The 21515-nt window shown below is 40.1% G+C and overlaps 1 protein-coding gene across 6 annotated transcripts in view; it reads right to left on the bottom strand.

The window, feature by feature from the left end:
* FGF12 (fibroblast growth factor 12) overlaps positions 1–21515 on the bottom strand; it is a 538421-nt gene that overhangs the window by 249256 nt on the left and 267650 nt on the right. The window contains exon 1 of one of the 6 annotated variants that reach the window (XM_082461588.1): positions 771–1187. The exons of 4 other annotated variants lie outside the window; for them this stretch is intronic. Coding sequence is in view for 1 of the 2 variants with exons in the window: in XM_082461583.1 (XP_082317709.1) it covers positions 8–206 (199 nt within the window). In the remaining variant the exon portion in view is untranslated. One more of the 6 variants, XM_082461583.1, reaches the window with a different exon arrangement.

The following is a 21515-nucleotide window of genomic DNA, read 5'->3' on the forward strand; positions in this document are numbered from 1 at the left end:
TACTGACCTGGTCTCCGCCTCACTGGCCTCTTGCGGCCGCTGCAGAAGCGCACTTTGCTGAATACCCCGAGGACGTGCCTCTCGCACAGGGAGCGCCCGTCTTTGCTGGGGCTGGAACGGCGCTTGGAGGCCGACACCCGGTCGCTGTTGGACTCCCTCGCCTGTCGCTTCTGCCGGATCAAGGAGCTGGCTATCGCTGCAGCCATAGCTGCTCAGCGCGGGCCCCAGGCCCCGGGTTCCACTGCGCCCTCGGGATCACGCTCCGCCGGGGCGAGGGCAGGACCTCGGCGGCCTGGAGGGACAGGGCAGGCGCGGGGAGGCAGTGCTAATATTTGAGAAGGCCGCAGTACCGAAAACCCGGCGCCCACAACGTTTAGTCAGAGTCTGGGCAGTGGCGACAAAATGTGTGAAAATCCAGATGTAAACTTCCCCAACCGCTGGCGGCGGGGGCGGGGCCGTCCCAGGCCTTCCTGTTAACTAGACTCTTGCACCCCAAACTTGCACCCCAAGGCGATCCGCGTCCAAGGGGCAGTGGGGAGTTTGGTCACACTGCGTTCGGAGTATCAAGTGGAAAGGGAAGAAGGATGTCCAAAACAACAAGCCGTGCCTCTGTTGGAGGCGCAAGCGTTGTAAGGTGTCCAAAGTATATCTACACATACATACATATAAAACCCGTTTACAAAGCAGTCTGGACCGAGGCGGGTAGCGTGCCCCCGGTAGAAAATACTAAAAAGTGAATAAAACGTTCCTTTAGAAAACAAGCCACCAACCGCAAGAGAGGAGAGGAAGGCAGCAATTTAACTCCCTGCGGCCCGCAGTTCTGGAGATTAGGAGGTCCGTCCCGGCTGGGTGAGGTCTACGGAATGCATCGCACCGGCTGCGGTTCTCCCGGGGCCCGCCGCCCGAGTTCTGGAATTCCGAGAGGCGCGAAGTGGGAGCGGTTAGCCGGAGTCGGGGTAGGGGCGCCAGGCGGGGGCAGCTGTTTCCAGCTGCGGCGAGCGCGACTCCCCGCCAGCAGCGCTGCAAGGAGAGCGGGAGGCGCGGGAGGCGAGGGAGGGGGGAGGGAAGGAGGGACGGGGAAAGAGGAAGGAAGGGAGGGAGGGAGATCTTCGAGGGCCAGGCACCCCTCCGGGAGAAACCCGCGAGAGGCGAGCGCCGCGGATACGCGGGGTCCCGAGAGCAGGTGCTCTTTCTCTTTCCTCTTTCTTTCTGGCACAAGACGGGCACAGTTGGTGATTATTTAGGGAATCCTAAATCTGGAATGACTCAGTAGTTTAAATAAGCCCCCTCAAAAGGCAGCGATGCCGAAGGTCTCCTCTCCAGCTCGGCGCCCACACGCCTTTAACTGGAGCTGCCCGCCATGGTCCGCCCGGGGCCGCCGCACCGAGCCGCTCTCCGCACAGGCTCAGAGGGAGCGAGGGAAGGAGGGGGCGCCCTAGCGAGCTCGGGATCAGGTCATCGCCGCGCTGCCCGGGGCTCCCAGACTCGCGCGGCCCGGCAGTCGGCGGCTCACAGGCATCAGATCAGATGGGGATTACCCGCCGGACGCGAGGCCGATCACTCAGTCCCGCGCGGCCCATCCCGGCCGAGGAAGGAAGGGACCCGCGCGCTGCGAACAGCCGCGCGGCGGCTCGGGTGGGGCGGGGGCTGGCTGCGGGCGACGTCTGCTCGAGGCGGCTGCGGCTCCGCTTCGGAGCTGCCCACCATGGTCTGGCGCCCGGGGCGCAAGAGGGGCCCCCTAGGCCGCCGGGTCTGGGGGGCGGGAGGCGGCCGAGTGTACCACTGGGGCCCTCGGGGCCCGACGCAGACTCTGGGGCCGGGGCCAGGAAGCAGGTGCGGGCTGCCGCCAACTCGGCCAACTTGCTGCGCGGGTGGCAGCTCGGAGCCGCGGGCTAGCGGGGTGCCCCCCGCCGCCTCCTCCCCAGGCCCCGGAGGGGGCTCTCAGGGCTGAGTCCCATTCGGGGGCTGAGGCTCCAGGCGCGCCGAGCCGCACCGGCTCCTGGACGCCACCGCCGCCGCCTAGCCGGCTCGCTGGGTTGGAGCGCTAGCTCCCCAGGAAACTCCAGGCAGGGACGACCTCCACCGAGACGGAGGGTGGGACGAAGCGCGGGCGGCCGCCGGTGTACCTTTGGCACTGCTCGCCCACCCGCTGAGAGCTTGGGAGCGCCCAGGTGGGGCCAGCCTGGGGGCCAGGCTCCCGGAGCGCAAGGAAGCGCAGAGAGCTCGGGTCCTCCTCCCCTCCCTCGCGCCCTCTGTTCCCAGACTCTTCCCCCTCCCTCCCGTCACCCCTCTCCCCCTTCTCCGTCTTCTGTCGTTCCCCTTTTCTCCTCTCTACGCAATCCTACGTGATTGAGGTTTGCATGAGAAATTCTCAGAGGCAGAACGATGGAACTGCAGCTCCGGTCGGCTCTGGACCGTCCCTCCGCCAGGAGCAAACACTACCGGCCCGTTAAAGGATCCCGGGTCCACAGAGAGGGGCTAGGGGTGACGCGCCGACAAAGCAGTCTGCCGTCTCGCCAGTAAGCTGAAGCACAAAGAATTCTCTTTTTAGAAAGGAAGGCAGCGGACACTGGAGAAAGTAACAATGGCCTGTTGGGTCCACCTTCAGCACATTTTGGAACAGGAAAAAGTGTCTCCGTATTTGAGGAGCCCAGATCTCTGGTTTCTGTCAGGAAACGTGCAAAACAGGCTCAATCCTTAAAATGAGGGCCCAGGGGAGCAGCCTGCACAGAGGGGAGGATGGAGGTGGAGTGAGAGGGTGACTGTGGGCAAGGGCAGTCAACAGCCAGCTGCGGAGGGCAATCGTCTCTCCTCGTATATCATCCTGCTCTGAGATCGGGCCCTGACTCAGACCTTGGTGAATATGAGCTCACCAGCCTCTGACACCGCAAGCTTGACGGGCAGAAGAAGACCTTTTCTCCATGAATATTATCCCGTACAATGGCTTTACTTCCATTTCCTTTTCTCTTTCAGATTGTCAGTTAAAACAGGTTGACAACAGCAACATAAACAATTACTTTCTAATAATTGGTGAATTCCTTTATGGTGCTTTATTCAACAGTTCAAAATTGAATTACTACATGTTATATGTTTGTCTGGTTTTGGTCATCTCTCAAAATAAGAAAGACAGTATATTTAATTCTTCTTTATGACACAGATTAAGGGTAGTATCCTTATTGCCCAAGTAGAGAAATTATCAATGTTTTGGAGAATGTCTGTTTTAATAAGAAACATAAGCTATAAATAATGTGAGCCAGGGCTAAGCTCCCTGCAGGGTTCTAACTGCATTGCAATTATTGACACACTGAATCCTTATAGCAACCCTATGAGGTATGGTCTGTCATTATCCTCATTTTATAAATGAAGCAACTGGGGCACAGAGAGGTTACATTGCTTAGTCAGTCACCCAGTTAAGAATTGGTAGAGTTCAAGTGTAACTAATTTATTTCCAGAGCTCCTCTTTTATCCTCTATGTTACACTATATGTCAATAAAAACATGATATCATGAATAATTATATTCATGTAATACAATTTAAAATAAGAATGTAATTATCATTTGCATTGATATAGTCTTTTACTGTTTAGAAATCATTTTCACATGTATTATCTCACTGAGTTTCTTAACAACCTTGTGAGGAAAATTAAGGAGATAATAATAACTCAATTTTACAGATAAATTGAGACTCCAGTAAGTGATGTAATCTCCCAGGGTCACACAAGAGATGAGTGAAGATACATGAGTTTAATCCAGGTCTTCTGACCTCAATGTCTCTCATGTCCCAATTAAGGTCACATAAAGAAAAAATGGGAATGTTATGTGTCCTTTCATTCACTGACCTCTAGTGCTCCCCTAGGAGGGTTTCACATCTTATAAATGACCTTGAAGAGATCATTCAATGTTGGAAAGAACCAGGGGACTCAAGTGTCCCAAATCTCCTCCCTCTGCAGCTTTTACATCTCTCTGGGCCAGGGAACTAAGATAGTGGTTTTCTTACCCTTGGCATAAGAGGGTATTCTTTGGTTCTGAGGTTGTGGCCTCCAAATACTTTCCTCCTTAATTCAGTAATTTAAGTTGAGCTTCATGAGAAAACTACAGGGAAACTAAATCAAAACAGAAATTAGAGAAATCTGTAAGAGGATAAAGTTACACGTTTCCCATTCCTATTCCTAAAAAAATGTACATTGGTTTGGCTTAAAACACATGTTTGGCACTTGGTTATTTTCCTTCCTAGCTGGATTGAGGATATTAAAAAACTGCCCCAAGTGATTCTCCATCATTTTAGCCCTTTTCTAATTTCCAGTGTCACCAATTCAGTGATACCCCTTCCTTCCAGATGAGTAATGTAGCTTGAAGATCCTCGTAAGAATGTAAAACCCATAAGGAGAGGAAGATTGTCTATTTTATTTACTTTCCTATCTCCAGTGCCTAAAATAGCACTTAGTATATAGCAGATGCTCAATAAATACTTAAATGAATTAATTAATGAATTCATCCATCCATCTTTTTAAGTTTAAAATGAAACATTTATTCTTATATCAAGAAGCAAACTCAAACAAACAAACTCAAAGCTAATTCAAGGGTAGCCTCCACATTTCCAACTTGATCATTTTGCTTCATCAATACTCTCAAAAATCTGCCTAAATTCAATCCATCTATTAAAATTGGATAGCCTGAGAGGGTACATGGTACCTAGATTTCTGCCCTGACCAACCTCCACCCCTATATTTAGGTGTAGAGTTTCAGTTCTGATCTTTCCCTCTCTTCTCTCAATTTCTCTCTCTCTCCCTCTCTCTCTCTTTCTCTCTCTCTCTCTCTCTCACACACACACACACACACACACACACTCACATTCAGAGAAGAAAAGGAATATAATAATGAAAAAAGAGAGCACAGACATCAGATAAAATGAGTAGTCAATTTTTAAAGTCTCAGAATATGATCAAAATGACCTTAAAATCGTTTGATAATCCTAACATTCATGCTGTCACCCATCTGTACTGAGCTGCTTTCTCCATGGACCTAGTTGCTCCATTTCTAATTTTAGATTCCAAATTTTCAGGGGATGGATCTTGTTGAAATAGCAGTCTCTTACAGCACCCAGCACATGACTGACACTCAAATTATATTATTAAAATTGTCATAAATTCACATTTTGTCCTCTGTGTGCACATAGCACTGGGCTCTGCGAAAATAACAAGTAGTGAAAGACCTCACTGATCCTATTTGATATTTAATAAGATTTTATTGGAAATAACTGAAATATACAATCTGGTTAGAGAAAACTGTCAGGGGATCAAATGGGAGTTTGGACAAGGTGACCAGTAAGGTCCTTTCTAGTCCTAACTTTTTAGAATTCTCTAAAAATAAAATATAAAGTAGAAAGAATATGTGATTTAGAATAATCTTTCTTTGCATAATGTTACTTTGTGTGAGCCTAAGTTTATCTGCCTGTAAAATGACCTAGATTACTTAAAATAATATATTGAAAAGATAACACTGGTTTTTGAAACAAGGAACATATGCACGAGTGAATGAATAAATGAATGAATGGATGGGTAGATGAGTAGATGGATGTATGAAGAGTAGCATCATTCATCTACAAACCTCTAAATTCACATTGTTAGGCTAAACAAAATATCTCAAAACAAAAAATAAAAATATTTGGCAAGCTTCCTTTTGGAATGCTGTGGAGACAAGAAAATGTTCAAAAATTCCAGAGTAGTAAATGAAAGCACTCAGTAAAGTTCTAAGTTATTCACTTAACAATCATTTTCACATAAAGTTATACTCCCCTGTGCTTAATTTTGCCCACTAATACAGCATATGCAACATGAAATCAAGAGGATACTGGTGTAGATGGTTGTGTGTTTACCCAGTCAAAGCCAAGATAGATAGATAGATAGTTGTAAATAAGCATTTCAGTGCTCAGATATCCAGAAAGGAACAAGATGATTGCATAAGCATATTTATTTAAACAGCATTTGGAGCAAGATGGAGAAATAATATTTTTGTAATGTTTTGGACAAGATATTAGTTTTTAAACATGCAGTATTAGCTAGATGGGATCTCATGAGGTCATAATCCCATTCTAGACAACGTATACATTGTCATCACTAGAAATCATAGAAAAGAAACCTCTTTAAACGTAAGCTAGAAAATTGTCTCTAGTTGGTTGAGTATGCTAAGAATACAGCAATGGAGAAGAGGGCCATTCCTTTCTCTTCATTTTGACAGTTCTTCCTCTCATCCCAAAAAAGGAAAAAGACAAGGAAATAGCCATAGCTGGCTTTTAAAAGATAAGTAACCAGAGCATTTATTATTTTCTGAGGACAAAAGCCAGGGAAAGAATGTTGACTTTATGTTAAAAATAAGTGGATTTTATTATAAAAAAGATTCTAAATATGATCTATATATAAGAGTAGAAATAGAATTTGGGAGTGAGAATCATGACTTACATTTTTTGTTCCTGTGAGGATCTAGTACATCACTTTGACTATAGTACATGCTCTGTAAATGTGTGTTGATTTAATTTTGACTTGAAAGTAATACATGCTCAGGATAAGTAAGAACAGTCTCAAGTTTTACCTTAAGCAAAACCTTAGGCATACTTTTATTGATAGTGGTATCACCTTTAATCTCTGATAGCATCAGTTAAGTAGTGGCTATGAAAAAAAAGAAACAAACAAACAAATGTCTGATATAGAGGAAAACACATAGTCTTAATCTGGGAATGTGTTTTCCCTTATCCCCTTTGGGCATCTAGCACAGATGTTGGGCTACCTTTTTCTGATGATGCTACGCTGATAAAACCCTAGTGTAAACCCACAACATTCTCAGAAGGGGAAGAGTTATTCCCTAAAGTGAGTAGAAAGTCATAGTTTCAGGCATCAGATAAAAAAAAGATATGGGCTTGGGAAGGTGCATTTAACTCACGGAGTAAGGTATGCTCTTCTTTTTTGTACCTGGATTTTGAGTAATCCATCCACACTTAAAGTTTTCCTGACCATCAAGGGAAGAAATCCTCTATCAAACAGAATCAGGCCAGAAACTATATAGGAAAACAACCTCATAGAGACTCCTAAGACACTAGTCTAGAGCTGTGGACTCCAGAGAATGAACGATATCAAGTTATCTAGATGTTAGTTGCAAATTATCTCTGTGTTGTAATCTCCTTTGTTACACACTGGCCTTCAGTAAAGCCTTATATTAACCCCAATTTTTATGTCAGTCAAGGAATCATTGGGTTTTAGTTCAGGCCTTTTAGTTCAAATCACTCAAAAACATAAACTGAAACCTCTACATTCAAAGTATAGGTTAAAAGTATTTGATAAAAACTCTCACCAAAGTGGGTTTAGAGGGAACATATCTCAACATAAAAGAGACCATTAAGAAAAATCCATAGCTAACATCATACTCAAAAATAAAAAGCTGAAAGCCTTCCTGCTAAATCCAGGAATAAGACAAGGATGCCCACTCTTACCATTTCAGTTTAACATATTATTGGAAGTCCTAGCCACAGCAATCAGATGAGAAAAAGAAATAAAAGATATACAAATTGAAAAGGAAGAAGTAAAACTGTCACTATTTGCAAATAACATGACCCTTTATATAGAAAACCTTAAAGCCTTCACCCCAAAACTATTAGAACTAATAAATGAATTCAGCAAAGTCTCAGGATATAAGATTAATACACAGAAATTTGTTGCTTCTCTATACACTAATAATGAACTATCAGAAAGAAAAAGTAAAAAAGCAATCCTGTTTAAAATCACATTAAACAGGATTTTAATTACTTTAAAAAGAATAAAATACCAAGGAATAAACTTAACCAAGGAGGCTATAAAATACTGATGAAGGAAATTGAAGATGATACAAAGAAATGCAACAATATCCCATGCTCTTGGATTGGAAGAATTAATATTGTTAAAACAACCATACTACCCAAATCAATCTACAGATTTAATGCAATCCCTATCAAAATACCCATGACATTTTTCACAGAACTAGAATAATCCTAAAATTCATATGGAACCACAAAAGATCCCGAATTGCAAAAGCAATCTTGAGAAAAAAGAACAAAGCTGGAGGTGTCACTCTCTCAGACTTCAGACTATACTACAAAGCTATAGTAATTAAAACAGTATGGTACTGGCATAAAAACAAACACATAGATCAATGGAACAAATAGCCCAGAAATAAACCTACATACCTATGGTCTATTAATCTACGACAAATGGGGCATGAATATACAATGGAGAAAAAGCAGTCTCTTCAATAAGTGATGCTGGGAAAACTGGACAGCTACAGTAAAACAATGAGATTAGGACATTTTCTTATACCATTTACAAAAATAAACTCAAAGTGGATTAAAGACTTAAATGTAGGACCAGAAACCATAAAACCCCTAGAAGAGAACATAGGCAGAACACCTTGACATAAATTTTAGCAATATTTATATGTATTTTTGGATCTGTCTCCTAAGGCAAAAGAAATAAAAGCAAAAATAAACAAATGGGACCTAATTAAACTTAAAAGCTTTTGCACAGCAAAGGAAATTATCAACAAAATGAAAAGATAACCAATAGAATGGGAGGACATATTTGGAAATGATATAACTGACAAGGAGTTAATATTAAAAATATATAAATTGCTCATACAACTCAGTATCAAAAAAAGAAAAAAAAAAACCCAACCAAAAATATAGGCAGTAGACCTGAGTAGACATTTTTCCAGTGAAGACATATAGATGAATAACAGAAACATAAAAGGATGTTCAACATCACTAATTATTAGAGAAATGCAAATCAAACAAAGAGCTATCACCTCACACCTCTCAGAATGGCTATCATCAAAAAGTCTACAAATAAATGTTGGTGAGGATGTACACTGTTGGTGGGAATGTAAATTAGCACAACCACTATGGAAAACAGTATTGAGGTTCCTTAAAAAACTAGAAATAGAACTACCATACCACCCAGCAATTTCACACCTGGGTATATATCCACAAAAAATGAAAACACTAATTCAAAAAGGTACATGTACCCCAATGTTCATAGCAGCTCTACTTATAATAGGCAAGATATGGAAGCAACCATATCTTGTGTCCATCAACAGATGACTGGATAAAAAAGATGTGAGATAGATAGATAGATAGATAGATAGATATAATAGAATATTACTCAGCCATAAAAAAATGAAATTCTGCCATTCTGAGCAACATGCATGGACCTAGGGAATATTATGCTGAGTGAAATAAGTCAGAGAAAAACAAATACTGTGTGATATCGCATATCTAAAGTGTAATAACAAGGAATGTATACAGCAAAACAGAAACAAACTCACAAATATAGAAAACAAACTAGTGGTTATCAGTGGGGAGAGGGAAATAGGGAGGGGCACATTAGGGATATGGGATTAAGAGACACAAACTACTAAGTATACAATAGATAAGCACCAAGGATATCCTGGATAGCACAGGGAATTATAGGCATTATCTTGTTAACTTTTAATGGAATATAAACTGTAAAAATACTGAATCACTATGCTGTACACCTGAAACTAATAAAATATTGTAAATCAACTATACTTCAATTTAAAAAATAGTATTTGAGGGAAAGGAAAGATAGGGTAGAAAAGAGAAGGGAAAATAAGACTTATTAGGCACCTGCAATGCACCAAGCACAGTACTGGGCTCTATACAGGTTCTTTTACTTAATCCTCAGGGTAACCACATAAGGCCAATATTGTTATCCACATGTACAATGAAAAAACTAAAGGTCAGAAAGGTTAATTAATTGTCTGAAGTATGGGTCTGGTCAAGAATTCAAATTTAGTTTAGCTGACACCAAATCCAAAGCTTTCTTCGTGACTTTTTAGATGATTAAACCACCATATGAATTTATAAGGGGACTATCTATACTCTTAAAGTGTTAGAAAAGTTAAGATAACCCATGAGTTAAGGCCACTCAGAATCTAAGTCAGAGGCATCCACGTTGCTCGTTCTCTGGTGATCATGACCTCATTTGAAGTACCAGTTTAATAACTAGAGCCAGGGAAAGAGAAATTGAGGAAAGTTGATGTCTATCTTCAAGCATCTGAAACATTCTTATTAAAAAAAGAAAGGCACCTTGTGTGTCCAGAGGCAAACCTGGATTCCATTAAGCAGTTATATACAAGGAAGTGCAGAGCAACCATCAGATAGACTGCTTCCCAAAATGGGAAAGTAAGTTTCCCATCACCAGAGACTTTCAAGTCAAGATCAGGGACAAAACCACAGGAGGAGGGTTCCAAGAGCTGAAATGGGTATTCTATAAAATGGTTACAGTCAGCATTGCTGGGGTAAACAATGAATCAAAATCACTGTAGGCTGCATCCAAGGCAATACTTGGCAAACCTTTTTTAAGAAAGTGAAAAGGTAATGATTAATGAATGGTGAAACTGACTGCTACTGGGAAAGAGTGACAGTAAAATGGATTCAAGATTCAAGATTCAAGGAGACAGTCAAAGGAAGCAGATCAGGATAACTGTGAAGAAAGCACAGGGCTACGACTTCTTTTATATGGCATGAACATGTGTCGTAAAGGCCACGTAGCTGATCAGCCGCATAGCTGATCAAAGGTGTCACTTCTTAACAGTTGAGAGGTTAAATGATATTGTTCCCCTGAGTTGTGGCATTCTAGACTAAGGGAAAGAAAACATATGAACCTATGAAAATGTAAGTGAGGAAAGCACCCCAGGAAAGGCCAGTGTAAGAAGCCCCTATGGTGTGAATCAAAACCACAGTGAATTCTGCAGAGGATGGTCCTTGACCCTTCTGGATTCCTCTGTAGGAAAGATCCCACATTGAGACAGGAGACTTAAAAGTAACCAAAAGTTAATGAGCTTAACAAAGGAAAAGGATTAGGAGGGCAAAGAATAGTGTTAGCAACTCTATGAGTTCCCTGCACAGACGGGCTTCTGTAGGTAAACTGTTAGGCCCACCACAGAGAATGTAAAAATACTTATTTGTCCTGAAGATGCAGTTGTCTGCTACAAGATCAACGACTTCTACCATGAGTAATCATAGAGAAATCTGGAGACTCAATTTATGGTAGAAAGAAGGAAATATTTAAATCTTTGTAAATATAGTATCTTTGCCTTCACTTTTTAGAATGAAAAAGGAGAATCACAACTCTGGAAAACTCAAAACCAGTTTGAGAAAACTTATCATAAACTGAGAAAAATTCTTACAAAATGATTTGGAACTAAATATCCCAAAGCATGGCGAGGAAGACGGCGAGATATTGGATGGTGGATTCCCAATTGTCACGTTCATGAAGTTAGGAATTTGGTAAGGCAACCATCCCACTTCCTGCTTGACAATTTTTAATTTACTGTATACAAAGTATTATCTTCAAAACTGGAGAGTAAGCATGTGTCCCACTAGGAGGCATTTTTGAGAAGAAAGTTGTGTCACCACAGAAAGGTCATTTAACCTTGGGGCATCCGTTTACTCATCTATAAAATTATAAAGTTTTAAAAGAATAACTGATGATCTGTATGTTTTAAGTTCTCTAATGAAAGGTTACTTTTGGAAGGGTCCTGAAACCAGGAGTGACATTTAGTTAGGTATTCTATATAACAAGAAAAAATGTATAGAATATAAAGTACCCAAATATGTTCTATGTGATCACTTACTCGAAAAAGAAAGGACATTAGTAGCTGTAGCAAAGATTGTCATGAGAATAAATGACTCTGATCCCCATGATACTCTCTGAAGTTGCTAAATTCTCTCAATTTTCGTTCAAAATGGGTTCCTCTATCTCTGAGTGAGTGGTGGTGGAGGAGGAATAAGAAACGATGAAGTGGTCTATTAACTGCAAAGATGGCACAAAGTAAAATAAAGCTGTTCCCATCACAGGTGGACTTCAGAGATGGTTGTTATTGCTGGGTTTTTTTTTTTTCCTGTGTGCAATATCACGGATGACTGTTAAGAAGCAGTTTTGTAAAAATGCAGATGAAAGAAAGAGATAATTCTATAGTGAGAAGAGTCAACAGAAGCAGTCTCTTCCAATAGGCCTACTCCTAGCCTGAGCTGAAATCTCATTTTCATGCTATTTGCTCAATATGGAACCTTGGACAAATTATTCTTCCTCTCTAGGTCTCCATTTTCTCATACTTAAAATGAGATTAACCAGATGAATGCCAAAGTTTCCTCCCTCTCTAAAATCCTGTGACTCTATATGCTCACCCACATCATACCACGTATGTGACACAAAGTAGGATATTCCCTTTTATCCTCCTTTTAACTTCAGGGTAGTTAACTAGAGTAAAAGGAGTGATCAGTTATCCTTCACCCCCTGGCTCATAGCTAGATGCCTTCAGTCCCTGGAACTAAACCTTACTGGTTATCTTTTACCACACAGCACTTCTCTGTAACTCTGGATAAAGGCAATAATAATCAAAACAAATATTTTTGAGAGCTAATTATTTACCAGGAATTGGTGGAAGCACTTTATATATATCAACTGACTTAACTCTCACAACAACCCTATGAAGTAGGTATCATTATTATCAACAAGGAAAGAGAGGAACAAAAAAGTTAAGTAACTTGGCTAAGATTCTAAGTTAGTAAAGGGAATGACCAGGATCTGAACACAGGAAGTCTGGATCCAGCCTCTTACTAATAGACCAGTCACCTCCCCGCAATGTGGTGCTGGTGGCAATGGGGGAAGAAGGAATGGTGGTGTGCTGGTGATGGTTGTTGGAGCTCTTCCTTTTGTCCTACATGTAGCTGCACAGAGTTGGAAAATCTGATATGAAGGATGCTCTCATCTAAGAGTGGCTGGTAGCAGGCCCATCTTTTTTCCTTCTCAGTAGCTGAAGATGTGTATGAACTGGGAGACTGCATGAACCGCTTGAGAAAAAGTCATATCACACCTTATGATTTAAGTGTTCTCAAGCATTTAATCCTCACAAAAATCCTGTAGGACAAGCATGATAGACATTATTATTACACTATTACAGAACAAAACATTGACAGAGGATTAAATTCAATCAGTCAGGATAAGAACTAAAAAGTAATGAAACTAGGACTTAAATCTGTTGACTTCCAAAGGGATGTCCTCTCCATTCTATCACTTTGGTTCTAATGCCCCTTTCCAGGTCTGACACTTTCTTCTGATCCATTGAACTAATCTTCTTCTATCTTTCCTTATTGTTCAACCCAGACATTCACCAAGGAGAGGATGCTAGCAGCTCTGACCTTGCCCAGAATGCCTTACCAGGATTTGGGGTATGGCTGCCTCTGTCCGACAGAACACTAACCATCCAGTATCACATTGTTGTCCTGCAATCATTAAAAAGTTATCTTCAGTACTGACATCCCCACGGTTTATAACCCTAACTGAGCCCTGTAATAGCACAGCATCTCACTTCTACTTCTTTGAAAATTGCAAGCAAGATCAATTTTGCTTCTGAAGCAGAATCAGGCCTAAATGTGTGTCTCACTAATTTTCTTCTTTGTCAGAGAGCCCCCTGTTGCATACTCTGTGTAACTAAAGTGTGTACGGCTTTGCTAACCAATTCTCCTAAAGCTAGTAAAATGCGTGTAAGATTTCAAGAGAAGTGTACTGGCAGTATCCCTAAAATGCCAACCTTTCATTTTCTTTTCAGAGTATTTAATCTTAGGGAGCCACTGTAATAAGTATGTATCTAAAAGAGCAACTTAACGCAGCATTAAGTCACCAAGTTCTGGGGTTTTGCATTTTAATGCATAACTGCTGTTAGCTTATTGAGAGAGCCTGGGCAAACAGCTTAACCTATTTGTTCCTTAGGATTTTTTATTTGGAAAAATAAAAGTGGTAGACTTTTATTACAAAAAGTTAGATATAGAACCACCAAACACAAGAACTGGAAAGGAAGGAACCTTAAGAATCAACCAAGCCACTGCCTTCATTTTAAAGATTCTGAAATTGAAGACTGAGAAAGACATACCTTAAATTACATAGTCATTGGTGACTGAAGCCAAAATACAGCTCAGGCTTCCTCCTTCTAAGATCAGTGGTCTCTCTGGTATAATTTTTCAATTAAAGATCATAATTTAGGCTTTGTTTTAAAAAAAATAAAAACTACTGTGAACAGCATTATTCCCATTCAATCCTCACAGCCACCCGTTAATAACTATTATTCTTATTATTATATGCCTGATTTACATATGCATAAACAGAAGCTCAGACTGCTGAAGGAGTGGGTTAAGGTAACATTCCTGGTAAATGATGGCATTAGCTCTGATTTTCTAAATTTGAAATTCTTTATTTATTTCTTTGGATCTTTTCCTCACCCTTGAACTTTTAAACTTACCTGTTTCCGGTAAGATCAAATGAATTATAAAATCTTCATTAAAGAATACTAATGCTTTCAGAGGGAGGGGGATAGGGGAGGGATGGCTTGGGAGTTTGGGATTAGCAGATGCAAACTATTATATATAGAATGGATAAACAACAAGGTCCTATGTATAGCACAGGGACCTGTATTCAATATCCTGTAATAAACCATAATGGAAAAGAATATGAAAAAGAATATATATATGTATAATTGAATCACTTTGCTGTACATCGAAAACTAACACAACATTGTAAATCAACTATACTTCAATAAAATAAATGTTAAAAAAAGAATATTAAACTTTCCCCCCAAATGCCTCCCAGTTAGCATATATGGCAGGCATTTCTTCTATCTTGCCTCACTGCCCACTTCCCCTCATCCTCTTCATCCAACATCTATTTTCCAATAAAACAGGATTCTTTAGAACCATAAGAATTTCTCTTACTGGTTTATTGCATAGGATAAAAGACTCATAATTCTCTTTGTAACCATGCAAGTATCACCAAAATACAGGATTCTTTGTGATGCTAATGAGAATTTTCTTCACCAGGTCGTCCTGCTTGCAAAACAACTGGCGCAGCAGGCCAAGAATACACGTGAGCTGAAAGGCGGGACACTAACCTTGCCTCGGGATCTTCTCTGCCAGGTAATTTCACAGCAGGCACTGTCTTTAATATATGTATTAGACGATAGTCACATAAGTAATTTCTTTAATTAGATCACCCCTTGTGCTTTTTGGCTTCAAAGATTAAACACAAAACTTGCAGCTCATTGCTGGAGTAAGTCATTAGCCTGCAAGTCATCTTTAAAAACAACCACAGCTTAGGGAAAATTTATTGCAGAAAGGGATTTGACTATGTCTTGAACATATGTCATGTGAATCACGTGCCAGGGGAGGAGTATGGCCGTGTTTGTTCTCTGCAACAACTTACCTCCAGTGTGTGTGTGTGTGTGTGTGTGTGTGTGTGTGTGTGTGTGTGTGTGTGTGTGTGTATAAGAATTTTTTAATGGCTAAGGTAAGGAGACAGGTGAAGGGATGAAATGTGAGCTATTGCCCAGTTTTCTACCAAAGCTTTTATTTTCCTTTCCTTCTACACTTATCTGTATCTCCATTTTTATCTAGCCATACATTTTATCCTTTCCTCAGTCACTGGGCACTCACTACATGCCAAACTGCTTAGCACACAGGGAACATAAAGAAAATAAATCATTGTTTATTCCCTCAAAATACTTTACTATCTTGTGCATGAACCTGATATTTGATGTGGTAACCGTGAGAATAAAATACCTGCTAATGACAGGTCGACTCTGTGCTGAGATGTTCAGGAGGAAACACTATTGTCCTCAGTTGGAAGAGACCCTGCAAGGTTTCATCAGGGAGCGACGTGAGAGCCACCCACTCTACAATAAGCAGGACGTGACCTCCCAGAAAAAGGGCTGGAAAGGCCTCCTAAATGGAGAGGAGAGGAGAAGAAAAGCACAGATATGTCAAACAGCTGGGCTCTGTCAGGCCATGAAGTCCTCCAGGAGAGGAACCCTGTGTGTCTTGTGCATTATTATATCTCATGTGCACGATTAATAAAACTAAACTGATCAAACAAAACAATAAATGAATGAACATTATTTGAAGAGTGTTGACAGTTTAGTGGGTTCAGAAAATAAGATGTATGGAGACACATGGTAGAAATCAGTTTCCAAAAAAATGTCTGGTGAACCAGACATCACTAGGGAATAGAATGTATTGCTATGGAATTAGTGCCTCATCTTGAAAGCAACAGAGAGCTATTGAAAGGTTTTTTTAAAATGATTTTTATACAATTTAATCAATAAAGTTCTCTACTATGGCATCTTTTAATAAAAGTGATTGTGTAAGTGTGGTACGACAGAGTTAGTAGTAATCAGATTCATCTCATTAAATTAAAATTTAATTACATTAAACTAAAATTCAATACATTAAAATTATATGAGGATGGAAGTGTTTTACCACAATTTCCTTAAATGGATATAAGTAGCACATGAGACAAAGCTCCAAGAGACCAAGTTCCAAGGTGTTACACTTACACCAACTCAACAGTTCTCTACAAATGTTATTGAAAAAATCCCAGGTGGCCATATTTGCCTGTTTTCTTAAGTAGAAAAATAGGTATAGATATCCACAAGCTTTCTCAGGCTCACAATGGAAAACAGCACAGGACTAGTAGTGAAAGACCTGGGTTTAGTTCTGCTTCTACCATTAACTAAGTTCTACCATTAATTTATCCTAAGACCCTGGGCCTTTCTTCCCCTTTCTGGACCCCAGACCCCTCATCTATAAAAGGAAGGGGTAGACTGGCACCCTCCATGGTCTGCTTTAGCTCTGATGGTCTATGATTTTAACAAGGTAGCTGGGATAGGGACTGTAGACATGGCCTCCATCAGTTTCCACACAGCACAGCAGGAGGCTGGGGTATACTCTGTCCAGTAATGAACCTCACAGTATCTTCTTAGGAAAAAATAATGCATCCTCTTTTCTGTTCATCTAAAAATAAACAAATGAAGGTATAACATAAAAGATGAGGCAGGAAGCTCCATAGATGCTATAGTCTGAATGTTTGAACACCCTAAAATTCATATGTTGAAACCTAATGCCCAATGTGATGGTACTTGGAGGTGGGGCCTTTGGGAGGTGATTATAATAGACACCCCAGGGAGATTCCTAGCCCTTTCCTTCTGCCATGTGAGGTTATAGCCAGAAGGCACCATCCATGGCACAAAACAGAAAGTGGGCTCCAGGCACAGAATGTGCTGGCATCTTGAACTTGGGCTTCCCAGCCTCCAAAATTGAGAGAAACAAATTGCTGTTGTTGATAAGCTACCCAGTTATAAACGACAGTATTTTTGTTAAAGCAACCCAAATGGACTAAGACAATTGAGAAAGGCTTCAAATTTAGAAATCTGTGTAGCTATTCAAACAGATGTTTCATTATACCCTAGAGATGACCCCATTTCAGCATATATAGTAATATTCCTCGTTAACTTCCCAAATTATTTCAGAATTGTAGGAAATAAAAGAAAGATGGTAACACCCCAGTAACTATATTAAGAGATGGAAAGACAGTGCACACTCTTAACTTTTCTCTTTAGCTGTGTTTGAAAGAGAGACATTTATGTAAGAAATATCGGGATTCAAAAGAACCAAATGTCTCAAGAGAAGAGTGCTTGACTTGTTATCAGAATCCTGATTTTAGATTTTAATTCTTTAACTAAATAGCTATAGAACCTTAGGTTAATTACTGCTTTATTGTCCTTTAGCTTGGTAGTCACCTTGGAAATGGGAATAAAAATACTTGCTAATATGATTATTTTGAGAAATAAGTGAGAAAATAAAATAGTCACTCAGCATGGTTCATGCCACATAGTAGGTGCTGAATAAATAGTAGCTATTTTTATAATGATGCAATGACCTGGGACTTTTCAATAACATCTGCAGAGAGCTATCAGAGTAGGTGAGAGTAAGTATAACATTTTGGCATGACATATGTGGTAGTATCTAATATAATCTAGGTACTCAGTAAACATAAAGACGCAATATTTTAAATCAGCATAGGATTTTCAATCTATAATTTGCATTATCTGGATGGAAAAAGAAACAAAATGTAGGGCAATCTGAAGTTAATTCTAATCAATAAAGTGAACATTTCCTTCCTTTGGGAAAGAAACACGAATAAGGGTATAGTGGTTCCCACATCATTTCATTTAGTGTCCCAATAGTATGTGTTTGTGAGAGGAGGTGTAAGCACCACAATGAGAAAAACAATTTTTTTCAAGAGAAGATACTGAGCAGCACTTAAAGTGCATTCACTGGTACAGTCTTGACAGAGCATGATTATAACTAAGAGACTCAGCAGCAGGGAGCAGAGCCCTTCCGTGTTATTTCCAAGAAGCAGAGAGACAGCCCACTTACTGCAGCCACCTGCAGAGTAACAGGTATGGGAAATGTGGCCTCTCTTTATACCTGATGCCACCTGAACATATATCCTATTTGTTTTGACCAGAATGCAGGCCCAAGGCACTCAGATAACCAGCCACAAAGAATGTCTTAGAACCTCAACTGTGCTTTTCCACCTGAGAACAAAAGGATGTTAATATTGTAAAACGTTGGGTCCGGTGGAAAACGCTTTCCTTATTCAACCCCCTCAGGATCCTTCACAACTGCAACTTCTCTTGGAAACTCTTAACAGGACTTCTCCCTCTGCCATCTTATGAATGTCAAGGATGCTTTCCGGCTTTCTTATAGCAAAGGCAGCTTCCTGCCTTGCATTTTATGGATATGTATCTTAGTCATGTCTTAGCTCCTCTGCTAGACTATGTTTCTTAGAAGCCAGGGAATCTAACTTCCTCACTTAGAAGCAGGCATTCTAATTAAATATGTGTTGGAAGGAAGGAAGCAGTGGAGGAAGGACTGATGGGGGAGAAAACAAGTTCACATGTATGAAAATAAGAGGAATGAATTTCTGTTACAGAGGTTAACCACTCCAATAATGATGTTGATTTTTATACTTCTGAGTTGCCAAACAAATAATTCAGAGAGAGCTCTCTTTTAAAATTGTAAGATATTCAGAATATCAGAAATAAAAAAAGAAGAAGGAAAAAAAAAAAAAAACCACTACTTGGGATGTTATCAACATCTAAAGTATGTAAAACCTGTCAGTGAATCTTCTCTTTTGTTCTCATAATTTAGCGGTGCCTCAGGAGATGGTAGAAGGAACTCCAAACCTGGATTTAATCCCACATTTCCCCAACCTGGTAATGACGTCAGAGTTTGGAAACAGTAAAACATGAGAGAAAAACCTATTAGCCATGACCTGTATATTTTACAGACTCATAGGCAGAATTAGAAGGGATTTCAGGAATCAGTTATTCTAGCACCTTAACTTTAGATAGAGAATCTGAGACTGTTCCCTCAAATATTTTTTAAGCCTTGAAACCTCCATGACTCTGCAGGTGGTAACTCTTCTGCCTGGAATTACTCCTTTGTCCCAACTCAGATGTCACCTCCTCTTTGACACCTTCCCTGATCCTCTCAGTTTATTAATCCTCCTTCAAGCCTCCTGGATCACTTTTATATACTTTCATTTATACACTGATATATGCTGGTTTTCCCAACTAGACCATGAGTTCCTTTTGGGTAAGAACTATGTTTATCTTACCCACCCCCAAACTCCTAGCACAATGCCTAAAAAAAAGTACTTCACAAATTGATATTGAATTGAAATATCCAAGTTCACAGAAAGAGATGGGGGAAGAGGCTGGCATCAGGCTCACCTCTTCTTGGAGCCTACAACACCTGACTCTTACCAATGAAACCCTCACAGACTAACCATTTTAAATCATAAAACACTGACACCTTCTTAAAGACAGGCTTGTGAGGGATAACTAAAAGAGTAGATTCTATTGTCAGAGCAGGGAAGGAGCTGCACCTCTATAGTACTGTATCTTGGAAAGAGAAATGGATTGAAAGAAACAATGCTTTCTTCTCTTAACTCCCCTCTTTTCTCCTCTCCTTCCTCCACCTCTCCTTCATGTGCTCCTCCTCTGTCTCTTTTAGATAAAAATGAGGTATTAATAACTATAACTTAAAAAGTTATCAAATCTCCCCAACTTCTACATCTATTACTCCTTCTCCAGAACTGTGTGCCTGCACTTTACCCCAAAGGCCAGGTGTACTTCTAAGAGGGATATCATGAAAATAAGAAAAAAGAAAAGTTGGTCACATGTTGATGCTTGCTGGTTTAAAACACAATCTCTATTACTTTTGATGTGGGTTGGCCTACATTTTGATGTATGTTGATTTTAACACGTGAGTTAACGTAAATAAGAATATTTACAGATTTGAGAGGATATCTGTTCATGTCATTCTGAAAAAAAAAAAAGTGATGGTGTGTGGTGCCAGAAAATACTATCAAGAAAAAAAAATTAAGCATAGACATAAAAAAACAAACTTATGGTTACCAAAGGGGAAAGGGTAGGGGAGGGATAAATCAGGAGTTTGGAATTAGCAGATACACAGTACTATATATAAAAAAGATAAACAACAAGGACCTACTTATAGCACAGGGGACTATATTCAATATCTTGTAATAATCTATAATGGAAAAGAATCAGAAAAAATGTATATATACGTATATGTATAACTGAATCACTTTGCTGTGTACCTGAAATTAACACAATATTGTAAATCAACTATACTTCAATTTTTTTAAAAAAGGAAAAAATTAGGTGAAAGCCATTTAAGATATTCTTTGCAACAAGTAAACAAACAAACCAATATACCTAGGATGTTCCACATGCCTCCTTCACAGCCACACACAGTGGGTTTTCCATGGTGATAAAGTTATTACCTCAGATGCCACCATACCATTTTTGTTAAATAGCCTTAAACAATTTTAAGATAAGCTCCTTCGGGGAGGTATTATAATTACTTTAAGAATCAGGCCTTCCTTTGCCCACCCATGTTCATAGCAGCACTATTCACTATAATCAAAAGATGGAAGCAACCCAAATGTCCATGGATGAATGGATAAACAATATGTGGTATAGACATACAATGGAATATTATTCAGCCTTAAAAAGGAAGGAAATTCTGACACATGCCACAACATGGATGAACTTTGAGGCCATTATACCAAGTGAAATAAGCTAATTACAAAAAAGATTAAAAACTGCATTATTCCTCTCATATGAGGCACTTAGAGGTGTCAGATTCATAGAAAACAGAACGGTGGTTTGCAGGAGCTGGGAGAAAGGGGAAAGGGAGTCATTGTTAAGTGGGTGTAGAGTTTCCGTTTTGCAAGCTGAAAAAGTTCTGGAGTTCCATTGCTCAACAATGTGAAAGCACTTACCATTACTGAATTGAACAATTAAAAACAGTAAAGAAGGTAAATATTACATTATGTGTTTTTTATCACAATAGAAAATTAAAAAAAAAATAATTGGACCTTCTTTGGAACAAAATGCCTGCATCAATTTTAACCGCCCCCCCCCCACCATTTAGTTTTTGATTGCTACTCTTCAAATAGTTACTTTACAACGTACAAATATTTCTCAAAGTAATAAAGAAGTTGGCTAGATTTATTTATTTAGCTCCTGTTATATGTAATGTAATGTATT

The sequence above is a fragment of the Balaenoptera physalus genome, assembly GCF_965194825.1.
Source record: "Balaenoptera physalus genome assembly, chromosome: 4".
Lineage (NCBI taxonomy): Eukaryota > Metazoa > Chordata > Mammalia > Artiodactyla > Balaenopteridae > Balaenoptera > Balaenoptera physalus.